The 15,907-nt window shown below is 34.5% G+C and overlaps 2 protein-coding genes across 2 annotated transcripts in view; both read right to left on the bottom strand.

Moving 5' to 3' along the window:
• Positions 1-62: 62 nt before the first annotated feature.
• LOC130050722 (uncharacterized) lies at positions 63-5,976 on the bottom strand. Its single transcript, XM_056150973.1, has 2 exons — positions 5,539-5,976; positions 63-1,362 (listed from the first exon to the last, which is right to left on the bottom strand). Exon 2 carries the CDS (start codon positions 1,161-1,163, stop codon positions 63-65), a length of 1,101 nt encoding a protein of 366 aa, XP_056006948.1. The 5' UTR covers positions 1,164-1,362; positions 5,539-5,976.
• Positions 5,977-10,110: 4,134 nt separating this feature from the next.
• Positions 10,111-15,907, bottom strand: part of LOC125666227 (probable serine/threonine-protein kinase roco6) — a 28,223-nt gene continuing 22,426 nt past the window's right edge. The window contains exons 9-13 of the mRNA XM_056150972.1: positions 15,206-15,268; positions 14,628-14,756; positions 14,369-14,443; positions 10,667-10,801; positions 10,111-10,481 (exon numbers count right to left, since the gene is read on the bottom strand). Of these exons, the coding sequence (XP_056006947.1) occupies positions 10,111-10,481; positions 10,667-10,801; positions 14,369-14,443; positions 14,628-14,756; positions 15,206-15,268 (773 nt within the window). The remainder of the gene's footprint in view (positions 10,482-10,666; positions 10,802-14,368; positions 14,444-14,627; positions 14,757-15,205; positions 15,269-15,907) is intronic.

Below are 15,907 nucleotides of genomic sequence, written 5' to 3'. Positions count from 1 at the left end.
TCATGTTTATCATTTTTAGTATCTTATCTCTACGTTTGAATATATTATTCACCATTTTGCCCCTAATTGGAGATATAGATTTTTAATTGGATGTCGTTTTTTGATTTACTTACTTCCTCAGATGAAACACCCCAGAAATCGCAAGCTTGTTCTACATCAACATGCAAGGCTTCAATTGAACAGTTGTCACAATATTCACGTCCAGAAGTCATTGGTATGAAATGTTTCACGGACGATTCATCGTAACCTTTCTCTTTACTGCACAAAAATCCAATTTCGCAATTCTGTAAACATGCATAAAACTTTGTTTGAAGTTCCTCAATGATATTTTGTATTTCCGCTTTGACTCCCTTCCCGTGTAGTTTTGGTTTTGCTCTGTTTATAATTTGAACGGTTACAAGTTCCCTTGTTGTAAACAGGTAAACATCTACTTGATTAAGATTTTTTTCCTCTGTGTCGCAAAAACGCATGTGTGCACCTTCCCTGCAAAGTTGTTCTCCAACAATTTGCCATTTTCCTGAACTCAAGCATAGAACAATCATTCTTCCAAATAAGTCCATGGGCAGACACTCGTTGAAACGGAAACATAAGATAGGTGAAGCCTCCGTGTTCTCGTATTTCTCTTTCTCTGGTTTAAATTCTTTGGTGTTTACACAAGGAACGTACCAAGCATCTATCTCATTGGCGTACGGAATATGAAATCCCCTCGTGTTAAACTTTCCCAAGTAGATCATCATTCCTAATTTCTCTAGATATTTCCCTAATATTTCTCGATGTTCCTCTGGTAAAGTGACAGAATTGGCCGTTAACAGGTTTTCATAAAGGCTCGAATCTAACAAACCTGTTTCAAAAAAAAGATTCGATTGTGCCAAACATTTTTTGTGTATTTCCCCATTTCTTTGCTTGGCGTGTCCCTGATCTGTAATTATGTCCTTAAAACAGTCAACAAACCACTGAATATCTAAAATGATAATTTCTCGCAATCTGTCCATATTGAAGAAAAGAATACTGCCATTGTTGTGAAAATAACGCAGCATGTCATGAATTTCTACATCCCCCATTTCGATCTCCATGTTATCAATGATTTCCAGAAGCTCATCTATTTTAATCACAGGTGTTTTCTCTTCCGATTTTATAATCTCGAATGCCCTTTCATACTTCATCCACTTTGTCGGATGGACTTTTCTTTTTGAGTTTAAAACTGCTTTGCAAATACAATCCTTCAATTTCTTTAGTCCCTCATCTTCCTTTTCGTTTTCCTCCTGTTCGGTACTTCTGGAGATATCGGTCGTAATTTCAGCTAAGTTTTCCGGCAGGAGTCCATAAAAGTTTTTGCAGAATTGTTTCAAATTTAAGTCATCCCTAAAATGTGCATAAGAAAATTTATATTATCCATTTTCTTGAAGATTGAATGTTAACAAACTGGATTAAACAAAATAGAATCATCATCAAGTTCTATGACCTAGTTGAAGAGCATGTACCATTGCCTTCTGACATGTTAATATCTAATACGGTGATATTCCCAAAACTTGAGTTTTATTCAGAAAAATCTCTGTCGTAAACCTACGGATTGATTTCCAGGGGAACTTTAACGAAAATCAGTTAGCGTGATTGACACGGCGCTTTCAAGATTTTACCTGAACGATCGATAATTGTGTTGTGACGTGAGTTATCGCCCGTAATTTATGACGTAATATGAGACAATTTTTGATTGCACTGGTAGGCTTTTAAAGCGTTTATATCGAAAAGCCCTGCATTTATGGCACAATGCGCTGCCTTTTTAACTACAATGTGAAATCGGGATAGGGATTAAGTGAAAGGTGAAAATAACGAACAGTAATCAATGTCATAGTATGTTTCTCCTCCCAGATGACCCTAAATTATGAACATTTGGACGTTGAAACTGAAAAGAAATACACTTGTGTCAAGCAATCTGTGAGCGGCATTTTAATAACAAGGACCAGTTCTCCATCAATTGTGATGCAGCTTCCGCTGTTTGATTCAAGACAAAATATAAGAGGATAAGTGTATTTTAATTTGAAAAAGGTCAATTCAAATGGGGGATGTAATCCACCTCTCTGTACATCCACCACTGAATGGTTTCATGCCATGGGTTTGATATTGCATATTGTCTTGTATTTTGACATAAAAGTTAATATCACTCATTACCTTATTCGAATTCATTTTATTTCTTTTATTAAATGGAAACAAAAATAATGAACAAGGAAATGAATCATATTCTACAAATCCATTTCTATAAAAATTAGTTTATTGCAAAGTTAATGCAAGGTGAAGAAAACGAACAGTGATCAATCTCATAACTCTTATAAGCAATAGAAAATAGATAGTTGGGCAAACACAGTGCATTTTCCAAAGTTTTTCTCAATTTGATAATACAAACTAGTTCAAATTTTCTTTTTCTATAATCCTTTTAAGTGCTACTTTAAATATCATATTATGAATCATTAAGGCAAAATTTCGAACCTCAAAATGCTACAATTCTTTAACTTTGCGCCGTAATATTTCAATTTCGCATTTGACGGGTGCTGTGAAGAGACTACATGTACTAATAGGTCTAATTTACATTTAATGATATTGCATCTAGAAGTAAAAAGGTGTACACATGACGTTGTTCAATATAAGTTTATTTTATCAAAAATACACTTTTCAATGAAACATATATAGTTAAACACATTATAAGCAGGTAAGGTATGTAAAGTGTTAGTTTTCCGAATATAATCAAAGTTAGATCCCTTGATCCGCTAAAAAAAAAACAAAAAAACAAAACAAAAAACAAACAGAGTGCCAAGAAGTGGAGTCAATATCATCTAAGGATAAGACCTATGCATGATGGGTATAATCCTTGATTTCGAAATGAATTTCTAAATTTTATAACAGCAATTAAATATACATCCGTATTTTCAAGCTAGTAATGAAGTACTTAGCTACTGGGCTGTAGAGATCCTCGGGGACTAATAGTCCACGAGTAGAGGCCTCGACCCAGGGATCATAATGTAAAACTTATACGGTACCAATTTTTATGCACTATATGCGCATTTCGACAAATAACCGAAATGTTTAAAATCCGAAATAACAATAAACTTGCTAGAGCTATTTTAGGGGAAACAGAGTGCCAAAAAGTGGATTGAAATTCGTGTAAGGATAAGTGCTATGCATAAGGGAGATAACCCATGTTTGCTCAACGCTTAATTTGTTATTGCATATATAATTTATCATGTATTCATTATTATCAAAATTTATAAGGCACACACTTTTACAAACAAAAATGCAATTAATGGCGTTGTTAGAGGAACAAGATAGAGGATTTTGCAAAGTTGTGTAATGTTCGTTATCTTCACCTTCACAAATGATGCAGATCCCTGGACATACCGGAGATAGAATTAAGGGCCTAGGAGCAGTAAGCATTTCTGTCGACCAGTCACACTCACTGTGAGTACTATTTGTTAATCGTGTAACCGCAGTGATCTCTAGTCAAAATCAATGTAGAAAGAACGGCCTCAGTTCGTGTGAAATACGCCAGATAGCAATTTACCGGGATGTATTGATATATTAATGCAGAAGCAGGCTACTAGCGAAAAAGTTGATGATGCAGGGGTTTCAACAGTCTCATTTAAAATCAGGAATTCGCAAATTCTATGGTAGTTATAACGATCTAGTTTATCAATAGAACCTATCATTGTGTCAAATGCTGTCTGACGTGTTTCATGCCAATTGTTAGGCCGTTCTTGACTACGGATAACTCCCTTTGCCTGATCAAGATATAGGGCTCAAAGCGGGAGTGACCAGTCAACAGGGGATGCTTACTCCTCCTAGGCATCTCTGGTATATCCATGGGTCTGTTCCTGTTTGTTTGATATTCCTAGGATTGGTTAACTATATATCGTTAACCGATTGGTGACTGTATTATCTGCTATAAAACTATCCATCTCATTGCGATCCAGCCTCACCCTCCAACACCTCCCAAATGCGCCAACATAGTGAAGTTGAAGTGTGTTGTAGTAACATACATATGCTCGTATGGGACGTATGGGTTGTCCCATGGTTTAAAAATAAATAAATATAAATAAATAAGGACCATCGTGTACCAACACGTCTGATGACTGCGGCACTGTCTTTTGATGGCTGGACACATGCATGTGGTGGTCGTATGTCATAAATCATAATGAAATAAAGTAGTAACTTATATTTATTAAAACTAATTAAAAAGTAAAAAATTAATAAAACAAATTATATTTTTTTTATTTATATAAGAATTTTGATAATAATTTTTATTTAATTTATTCAATGAATTCAAATTAAAAAAAAATATATTAAGTAAATTAAAATTAAATATTTAAAATATTTTTTTATTTAAAATTAAAAAAAAATTATACATGCAATAAGTAAATTAAAATTAAATAATTAAAAATTTTTTTTATTTATAATAAATTATATTTTTTTCTATGTATTTATATAATAATTTTGATAATAATTTTTATTTAATTTATTCAATAAGTATATTAAAATTTAAAAAAATGTAATAAGTAAATATAAAATTAAATATTTAAAATATTTGTTATTTATTTGGATTCTAATAGAAGGTAATAATTAGTAATCGCACGAGTCTCCGTCCTTCGTCCAAATAAATCAAGATATACCGAAATAAATATATCATAACTATTACATAATTAGTAATAGTAGTAACAGGTGATAGTAATATGGATGTAGGTATGTATATACATGTTAAATAACTAAAATATATACAGAAAAGAATTAGGGTAGGGTTGCCAAAGAAAATTTTGATAATAGAGTGTCCTAGGCATGGTATATACAGGGGTCCGTGTTTGCCCAATCTCTATTTTGTATTGTTTATAGGAGTTATGAGATTAATCACTGTTCGTCATCTTCACTTTTCATTATCTGTGTTAACGACCGTATAATTTGCTAACTGCTGACTTTAAATGAGACTGTTGGAACCTCTGTAACATCAGCTTACTGTAAACCAACTTAAATCCGCATAATGTTTCTTTTAAGTTTAAGATTATCGTAGTAGCAAATATCAGTCGTCTTGAACACGTTCATCACGAGGAAATCGCAAAACAAATCGCCGTGAATAAACGTTAGTTTACAGTATTTGTCAGAAGCCTGTTAATAGCCTGTTTTGATTATGAACAAACTGGTCACACGCAGAATAAGCTCTTGCTTATCAATGAGTTGAGAGACACACATACCATATCCAGGTGAGTTATTTAATTTGCTCTAAACATCTATGAAGCAGAGGGGGAGACTCAGTGGTGCTGTTTTTTAATTCCGAGTTCAATACGATGTCGATATATTTAAATATCGAGTTGATTTTTTTATCACTTCTACACAATACCTTGTACTCCATCCCAGTCAATTTGGAGGATAGGAATAAAACTTTTTTTTGATAAAGAATACTGCAACATTTCGAGCGAGCCCATGCTCATATCATAAGCACTAAGGTATATATCAAAATTAGGTTTTTACTTTTACAGATAGCATATTTGATAATATTACCTTTTCTCGTTCCCATGGGTGCCTACAAGAAAGATGTTTTCACACTTCCCTGCGTGAACTCTAATCGTATTCAACCAGTAATGTATGAAATCTGAAGTAAGATAAATCCATATAATATTTGGTTATTAACATTTAATTAGGATAAGGTGAATAGCATAATACGTCTCATACAACAAGTAGCAAAGCCTTGAAAGTGATTATCACTTAGATTCAACAACTTTCAGATACGAACTGATTAATCAAGATGCATATTTGATGAAATTTGTTTTTTTATTTGTGAAAAGGAATAGTGATGATAACAAACAATGATATAATTTATGAAAGGTAAATATAACAGTGTTGAATCTCATAGCTTCATGAGCAAAACCGGACCCATGGAAATATCAGAGGTGGAACCAGGTGCCTACTGGGAGTAAGCATCAATTATTGACCGGTCACACCCGTTGGGAACTTTATATTTTGATCAGGTAAACGGCGTTATCCGTAGTCAAAATCATTGTGCAAAGAACGTCCTTACCATCGGTATGAAACATGTCAGACAGGATTTCACCCAACGACAAGTTGTATTGGTAAACAGTTCGCTATAACAACCATATAATTTGAGAAATGCTTATAAGTCCAATAGGAAACTAAATTTTAGAGCATGGAAAACAGGATCCATGGACACATTAGAAGTTTGGTCAAATAACTAGGAGGAGTAAGCATCACCTTTTGACCAACAAAATTTCCCATGACCGCTCTGCCTTAATTACGTAAACGGAGTAATCCGTAATCAATCATTAATCGAAATCAGCATGTAAAGAACGGTCTAACAATTGGCATGCAACTTGTTGGACAGCATTAGACAAAATGACAGATACTACAGATGATCCATTTTAAATCGGGGCAGGCTACTGACACATAAGTTGAAGTTACATGGATTTGAAATGCCTTTCTTAAGATCAACAATTCACTTATTATATTGTTGATATTACTATCCATTTTGTTATAAAGATCTGATTTACATCTTGTTGAATACTGTTTTTATGTGTTACACACCATGCTAAGCCATTTGCTTTACATGAAAAGGTTAAGATAACGAGCATTGAACAATTTAACAACGCCTTTAGAATTACAGAAGTAAAAGTTGGGCAGACACGGACCCCTGAATATACCAGCGATGAGGTGCTCAGGGGAAGCAGGCACCCCCTGCCAGGCGGCCACATGCACCATGAATCGTATATCCTGGTGAGATAAAGGGAGTACTCCATAACCAAAATCAGTGCATACAAAATGGTCTAACTATGGGTATATAACTCAATGACAGGTTGTCAACTTCCCATATTTATGTAGCACTATTCCACTAGTTTCACCGCAGATGGAGTTTTTATCTCTCAACTGATTCAATACGCAAGGTTATGGTCAGGTTTTGAATCGAGGCAGGCTACTGACAAACAAGATAATGGTACAGGATTTCAACAGTCTCATTTAAAGGCATCATTTCGAAATTATATAATCGTTCTAACGATCTAGTTTGCCATTATGATCTATCACTGGGTCAAATGCTGTCTTACGTATTTGATACCGATTGTTATGCCGTTCTTGAGACATTGATTTTGACTACGGATAACTACATTTACCTGATTAAGATATAGGACTCACGGCCGGTGTGACCAGTCGACAGGGGATGCTTACTCCTCCCAAGCATCTGATTCCATTTATGTTGTGTCCAGGAGTCCGTGTTTGCCAATCTATTTTATATTGCTTATGGAATTTATGACATTGATCACTCTTCGTAATCTTTACCTTTCATGAGAAGACCTATATGTAGGCACTGTAAAGGTTGTTTATAATTCAAAAGTTTTGATGCAATAGCAGAAATGTATTTATAAGAAATACAGTTTTAAATTTGAATTTGAAATATGCTGAAAAGCCAGACTGAACGAAGAATATGTTTATATTGACGGAATCTGGTAAATATAGGTTTAGGTAACTGGCAGTATGATTCGGATGGGTATCATTCATACCCCGCGGTGGTTTAAACAATCTGTGATTGGCAATAGCCATGATAATAAATGATAAGCTGGTGTTGAAAATCCAATTTTGAACTAGCTTTGATTTTGTGACGTGGACCTAAATATATAGTGTCATAATGGAAAAGTGAACCACGCGTGACATCGTGTATATTTGGTTTTTTAAACGAAAGACTCGTTCTAAATCAGGACATGCTATTGAAGTTGAAATTACAGGGATTCTAAAGCTATCGTTGAAAATCAGCATTTCGCTGATTATGTGATTATTATAGTTAGCTAATGTGTTTTAAAGATTTAATGTACAAATACAACCTCTCATTAGGTCACATACTATCTGAACACTGCTTGCCGTATTTCATACCAATCATTGTGTCATTCTTTACATACTAATTTTGACTATGAATTACTTCATTTACCACACCAAGATCTAGAGTTCACATTCGCTGTGGCTTGTGAACAGGCGGTGCTTATTTCCTGGTCCCACCTCTGATGTGTTCAGTGGTCCGTGTTTGCCCTTTCTCTGATTTTGTATTCTTTTTCATTTGCATGTGTTGTTTGATCTTTCAAACGAACACCTCATTCCTATTCGGGATGGGATACTGATTTGGTTATTATGATTGTCTAATGTGTTTTAAAGATTGTATATACAAATACTACCTATCTGGTTTTTAAGGCAGATTATGGAAACCTTAACTTGGATAAAATCCGCGAAAAAATGTGACGTCATACTTGAAATAACTATATCACTAAGTATATATTAACTTCCGATCTTATGTTGATGTAAATTTTATTTATGCATAAAATAAACAATGCAGCTAGTAAGACCCAGAACAGCACTAAATGTTATAATGCAGTTGTGTAATTTGTGTCTGACCAATATGAAAGTAATCTGATGATGTCAGGACTATACATCGAGTGACGTTGACATGTGTATATAAAACTTTGTTAAAGTGTGTCATGCAAATATCGAACAAAATGTGGTGTATTAGAAATCAATGACAAGGGATGCATGGAATGTATACGTAAAACGCTGATAATTTATTGATATTATGAAGGTACGTTGAATTCATTTATTGACAATTTAGTTTAACGGACAAAACATTGCATTTAGCATGTCGATCCGATTTTCCTCTGTCACACACTGAAATAAAACTGCAAAAGTAGCACACTACGCTGCCTACTTTTAGAGAGTTTTTAAACATGATGTGGAAGGTCATAAACTAATATACACGACAATTACTGATAGAATCGTCTGTTATAAAATGTTTGATAATATATGGATGTTTTACCGTCATTATCGCCAGTTAGATCAATGTTTAAATCCTGGGACCGTGTGTTACTTTTCCATATGTCCATAAACGGAATATGACCTGCCTTAACATACCTGTGCTCTTAACAGGTTGAATACTATCAGACGTAATTCAAACCAATTGTTATGTCGCTCGTTACATACTAATTTTGACTATTCCCCACACCAAGATCTAGAGCTCACAGTGGATGTGACTCGTCAGCAGGGGATTCTTCCTTCTCTTAGGCGCCTGGTCCCATCTCTGATGTGCTCAGTGGTCCGTGCTTGCCCTTTCCCTGATTTTGTATTCTTTTTAGGATTTATGAGATTGAACACTGCTAAATGTATTTTGTGTGGGTTCCAATATTACCATTTTGCGCTTCTATGATAAACTTCTGTTGCAATTTTACCGATTGAACAAACTATGCTGTATGGAAACCGTTTGGTGAAAAAAAATATGAAAAGTAAGCATTCTTTAATGATATTGCGTTAGATGTTATGAGATTGATAAACTTTCGTTAAAGACTCCAATTTTAAGTTAACACTCCCAAATTGTAATTTAACAATATATCTCAGGTGGAGTGACATTTACAGACACTGTGGTCTGGAGCTATACCAGAGAAGTGTTTTGATAACAATAACAGCCATTATCTACAGACATTCTTTAGATCTTGAGGAAGCCCAGTATACCTGAGTTTTGATAGCATTGACCTGTCCACAACTGCTATTTTCTTGTAATTCAATTGTTTTTAAAAAGACCCCTGAACAATGCAATTCCAATATATATATAGCTGTAATCCTCCTCTATATATATATATATATATATATATATGTACATGTATTATAGATTACACATTGAGAAATCAAACAATAATTAGAACAATGGTTTCTAAAACTTGTAACTTATTGAAATAATTTATGTCATAAATTTATGATACCTCTATATTTATAGCAGAAATTGTTCATTGAGTCAATGGCTGATGGAGAGAGAGAGAGAGAGAAAGAGGGGGTGGGTGTAGAATGTGTGTCAGTTATCCTTAGGAAAACAACCTCATTATTCAAACACAATGACCACTGATACTCTGCAGAGGTCCCTGAGACAGGTCCTGTGTATATCAAAACTATAAAAAAGCAGGGACAGATAGATTTCTACCATATTCTGTTTCTGTGAGTACCATGGGATATAGCAATGTGCCAAGGTATATAGCAATTAACACATTGGTAGACACAGGCCTGTCCAGGTAAATAACATATGTTTAGATTAGGCTCCGCCTACATTTTCACTGACCGTGCGGTCTTTAGATGGGTCTTTAACTTAACCGTGTTATATATGCATAAACGTGTGCATAAATGTTCCAAGGTAATGTGATACTTGCCTTTTTGAGTCCAGCATGAAAATAACGAGCATGGTCTGCCAAAAGGAACTACTTTTCTCTCGTCTAAATCTCTTGAAACGTCGAAAACAATTACATAAATTGCGTTTTTGCGAATGTATGTCTGATGTGACGCGTAATATGCCCCCTGACCGGCGAAATCTAAAACATTCAACACAACATCATTCTTCTTCCTTAGTTGCATCCCGATATCCAGATTTTCTGCTAACTTTTGTTGTACGATTGACATCAGATTCTTTTTCAAATTTTCTATGGAAGGAAGGTGTCAGTTATGTGCGAAAGTAAATTGTGTTATCATTAAAACAATGCAATGACTAAATTCATATAATGTATACTGTTTACTTAAGGTCTACATGATGTGTTTATCGAAAATAAAATTGCTTGCAAGATATTTTGTCGTGTCACTATGATTCACTGCCTTAAAATCTACTTACTTCCTGGAACTCTTGAAACACTTTTGGTAGTTTTGACTCGTGTGTTCATATTTGTATTCTCGTCCGTTTGTTCATAATTTGTATTTTTCTCTGATGCGGAGGGATAACTTTCTTCTATATTTCCAGCTGATTTATCTAGAACATATTGATGTAATTGTTATGCTATCTTCATTGCGTACAATTCACATTTCAGTCATTATTATCAACAAAGCTTGCATCTCTGTCTGTTGTAAGTGGGATAATCTTTTTACGCGTTCGGTTTGAATTTTACATTCTGATCGCATATAGCGTTTTGAAAGTCGATATGTTATAGTGGATTTAAATAAATTATATACGTAAAAGTAAGCCCAATGGGGAAAATGGAGAAGTTGGGAATACTTAAAGTGAGTTGGAGTCCATACAATGAACTACAAGTTCACTAAGGCCATCTTATGAGTGTTCCTGTTCCCTGTACCATCAAACAGTGCTGTCGTGCATATTTAGACCGATCACTTTATCGGGATCGTATGAAGCTTTATTGCCAGGTGCAAGAAATGAAGACTCACGTAATGGTTATATACCCCTGTTATGTGAAAATACTCTATATAGGTAGTTCCTATCATTACCTGTAATGGTAGCAGTGAGTGAATTTGGAACATGTTTGCAAACGTGTGGTTGAGTTAGACCCACTTGCGGACAATTTAAAGATATAAACTTGTTTTTTTTTTAGGATGAGTGGATAGGTAAAATATGGCAAGCCTGAAAACTACAATACCCCAACTGAACTAGCGGTCACTTAAGTACCATGGCCAATGTATAGACCTGTCAGAGACTCTTAAATTTGCATATCAGTAATTTTTGTAGAAAACTGCAAGTTTTCACCTAATTGCGTCTTTCATTGAACATCAGGGCCCAGTTTTTGAGAGGTCGTTAACTTAAACAGTGTTAACTCGGTGTTAAACTTCTGTGTTAAAGTTAATAATGCCATTAACTGATTTCCAAAAGTGAGTTTGCGTTAACGTTGTGTTAATTTTCATCCACCTTCAGTATCTGCGCTAAGTCTTACTACGGTGGTTAAAATGAAAACCGACTTCATTTTCGGTCCGCCTCAGACCAAAAATCACAAAAATTTCAAAGGCTCATACATTTTGAGGTGTGTAATGATACTGAACTATGACGATGTTTTGTTTATGTTGTCATAAATTGATATATTTACCAAATCTCATTAAATTTACCTAAAGAGAAGAGCTAATGGAAAAACCAGCACAGTTGGATAACCGTGTTACACTTTTCCTTCATTGGCAATATCTTGCACGTATTTATAGATACTTTCGGCATAAACTTTCAGGGGGGGGGGTGAATAAACTCGTCTTATATTCGCTTATATGAAATCATGCAAGAGAACCCATGCTTAAGATGTAGTTTTACTCATTTTTTGGCTTCAAAATGCCAAAGTACATTCAGGCCCTTAGGTCATGATGATTATCTCCATATTGAAACACCAACTTTAAAAAAACATCATCGTCTGTACTGGCCTTGACCTTTTGAAAATCCCTTGTTTGATTTAAAACTGATTCAAATAAAGATTTGCATGCATGAAACTTGCATATTTTCTTTTTTGAAGGTTATCTAATATGAACAGTATTCAATTAAGGCTAATGCAGAATAGTTGTTAACACAAACTTGAGAAGGTGTATTTTCATTGTTGATATTCCAGATTTACCTCCCTTAGTTGAAAGAATGGTGGATCAAGTTTTGTTTAAAACAAAACGAATAATAATATAAATAAGTACATCTAAAAGAACATAGATCTAAAATGATATAGATGTGTATATGAACAGACGATCAGAAATGAAATTAATTTATCATGTTCTTCATGAATATTTCTAACTGTTTTGGTTGAAAAAGACTAAGTGTATAAAAAAGAAAGTTAGATATATTTAGAAACTTGCATATTTTTATGAGCTAGCATCATCGTTAAACCCCTTCAATAAAATGTATCTAATTATGAATTAAACAACATAGAAAACCATTCTATATTTCATATATGAACTTGCAAGATATGTAACACCCCAATCCACCCCCTTTTCTGACAACATACGTTTACTGTTATTTTTACATGCAAAGTCTGACACCCCCTCCCCCGCTTTTGCATATCATACACCAGTGATTGGTAGTTGAAATGTAAGCTTGAACTGATTAAATAAAACCGTATATTGTATTGATAGAGAATGCTCCCTTCACTCAACTTAGGAGTTGAGGTTCAGCCCAGACAGAACAACTCATAGCATTGGTGTGTGTATATATCATTTTGTTTTGGCTTGTCAAGTATTTTCAGACAATTGTGAAGTCAACTTGTTGTCCGACTCCCTTCGTGAGAGAGATCTGTGAAATCAGAAACGATCCTAAATTTTCTTTTCCTGTTGATCGTCAACCGACAAAGAAAGGACAAGTTCATGCAAAGAAATCGGACATCACTAATTCCAACAACACTTCTAAATTTCGCTGTCCTTACCACAAAGCAAAACATGGTATTCATGACAGCAAGGCTTTCAGTAGGATGCCTTTCACCGAGAGAAATAACTTTTTTTTAAGTAAACACATATTTACCAGATGTTGTGTTTCTACCAAACACAATGCAAAGGATTGTCAAGTGAAAGTTTGGTGCAAAACATGTGGAAGTAATAACCACGTCACAGAGATTCAATGGAATAACGTTTCATACAAGTGCGAACGCTCATGGCGGGGGAGGAATTTCCAATTCCATTGCGTACTCAAGTAACCCGGTGATATCGAAGTGTGCAACTTTCTGTGGTGATACATTCCAAGGAAGATCCTGCAGTAAAACGTCTTTTGTGGACATTTTCTATGAAAACTATCCAATGAATTTGCTCCGCACTTATGCTATAGTCGATGATTAGTGTAATCAAACGCTTGCGTCACCCGAATTACTAGCCTCTTTAAATATAGCTAGTGCATCTTCAAAGTTTATCCTAACCACATGATCTGGGAAAACAACTATGTATGGTCCAAGGACTAAAAGTGCGTTTTATTGACAATATAGTGACCTTTAACCTTCCACCTTTACTTGAATGTGAAGACATACCTAACGATGTATCAGAGAATCCTACACCAGAAATAGCGAAATCGTATCCACTCTTAGAGCAACCAAGATTCCTAAGTTTGATCCAAACTTGAAAATCAGGTACTAATTGGTGGAGATTTGCTTCAAGCGCACCATGTTGAAGAGCAACTATCTATGCTGCCAACAAGTCTAGTCTTTAATTTATCGTGAGGAATGGTCGTGTCAAATGTTGAAAAGGCATACATTTTGATGTTGTTGATTTGAGAAAAGTTTTACGATTTCGAGTTTACTGAAAGTTCTTTAAAATTGTTTAGAATCCAATTTTGATTAAAACCATCTTTGGCATATTTAGTCGCACAGTAGATCTGTAGATATATAAAGAAACATTTTACATTTCTGATGAGGATCTGGGGCTCACGGCGGGTGTGACCGGTCAACAGGGGATGCTTACTCCTCCTAGGCACCTGATCCCACCTCTGGTGTGTCCAGGGGTCCGTGTTTGCCCAACTATCTATTATGTATTGCTTGTAGGAGTTATGAGATTGATCACTGTTCGTTATCTTCACCTTGCATTTATTGGTTTCCAAATGCAGATTTTAAATATTTTTGAAGCATTCAACAGAGTTATAGTGTAATACCTTTGAAAGTTTTAGCTCCCTCTGTTGTGTTCGTCCCCTCATCAATGATAGTTTCTTCTTCTGTCTTTTGTGATGCTGTTGAGTTAAAAACCGTTTTGTGATTTCCAATTTTCATTAAGTTCTTCAGAATTTTTGATAACCCACATTAGATTTACATCACTTCTCTCAAAACATGTCTTCTTGCGGATTTTTTCACCGTTTGATTTTAGTAGTTGCAATTTGAAACAGACTTCAACTGTTTGACAGAGTTACAATGTACCTTGTAAAGCGTTAAGTCCTTCCCTTGCGGATTTCCTCTCGTCAGGTGGAACTTCATCTTCTTTACTCATTAGATGTCTATAATGTGACTTGAACGAAGAAGTATTTCCACCATCTCCAATTTCCTTCACTACAATGAATTATACTTTCAGAAGAGAAAAGTGAAGATAACGGTCAGTTATCAATTTCATCCATCCTATAATGCATACAAAATCAAGAATAAGATAAAGATGTACCCCTAAACACAATAGAAATGAGATCAGGTTTTCCCTAAGTGTATTACATAAAACTATTGATTTTTCTTTAGTTATTCACGTGTTCATTTATTTGTATACTAACTGACAAACCACAGATGATACTACTATATTTAGATACACTATTGAAATATAGCAACGGTATTTGCTTCCAAAAAAAAAAAATGATAAATCGGATACACGTCAGTACCCCACGATATAAACCCTGACATTGCAAACTGTCATTATTAACTTATCCTTATCAAACATAAAGTAACGAACAGTGGCTTTTTATAACGTATCCTTGTAACTAGACCTATACATTCCTAGATGAAATAAGTTCTACCATCATTCGCGTCGTCTTCCTTGATGATAGGCTCCTCCTTCGAATTCTGTGCTGAATTTCCTTCTTCAGATAAAGGAAAATAATCGTTATTAAAGAATGGCATTGATCATTGATAAAATAAAAGACATAATTAGTGAACATTGATCAATCTCATAAAAGATGGTCCTTAGTTTCTTTTAATTCGAATATCCTAACTAATAATTTAATAAGAATTATAATTTCAGTAGTATTACTTTCAGAATCATCAACGAATCAGAAGTTCTCCTTTCATGAATGTAGCGAAATGCATAGACTGGTCAAGAACGATGTTGTCAGCGTGTTTCGTGGTTTAAAATAAAGTTTATTAGGGACAATTTTGAGAATGTTGTAATTTTTAAAACAGAAAAATATGAAAGAATGAATGATTGCACTGAACATCAACAATCTATTAATGATAAATTCTTTATTTAGACAGGATAGCATTGTGGTCCTATATAAAACGTATTCACAGACAGATAAATGAGAGAATAGAAAAATAGATAATATAAGATATATACATGAAATATACACACGATATCACTGGGGAAAATAAACATATACATCATATCTACATCACCTATTTGATAATATGCTGATTTAAAAGATGTAATAGAACCACAGCTTCTGACAGACTTGGGCAACTGATTCCATAAAATTGTGGAGGATACCTTAAAAGACCGTTTA

The sequence above is a fragment of the Ostrea edulis genome, chromosome 10 (genome assembly GCF_947568905.1).
Source record: "Ostrea edulis chromosome 10, xbOstEdul1.1, whole genome shotgun sequence".
NCBI lineage: Eukaryota > Metazoa > Mollusca > Bivalvia > Ostreida > Ostreidae > Ostrea > Ostrea edulis.
The sequence above is the reverse complement of the archived record's forward strand: the minus strand, read 5'-3'. Positions and strand labels throughout refer to the sequence as shown.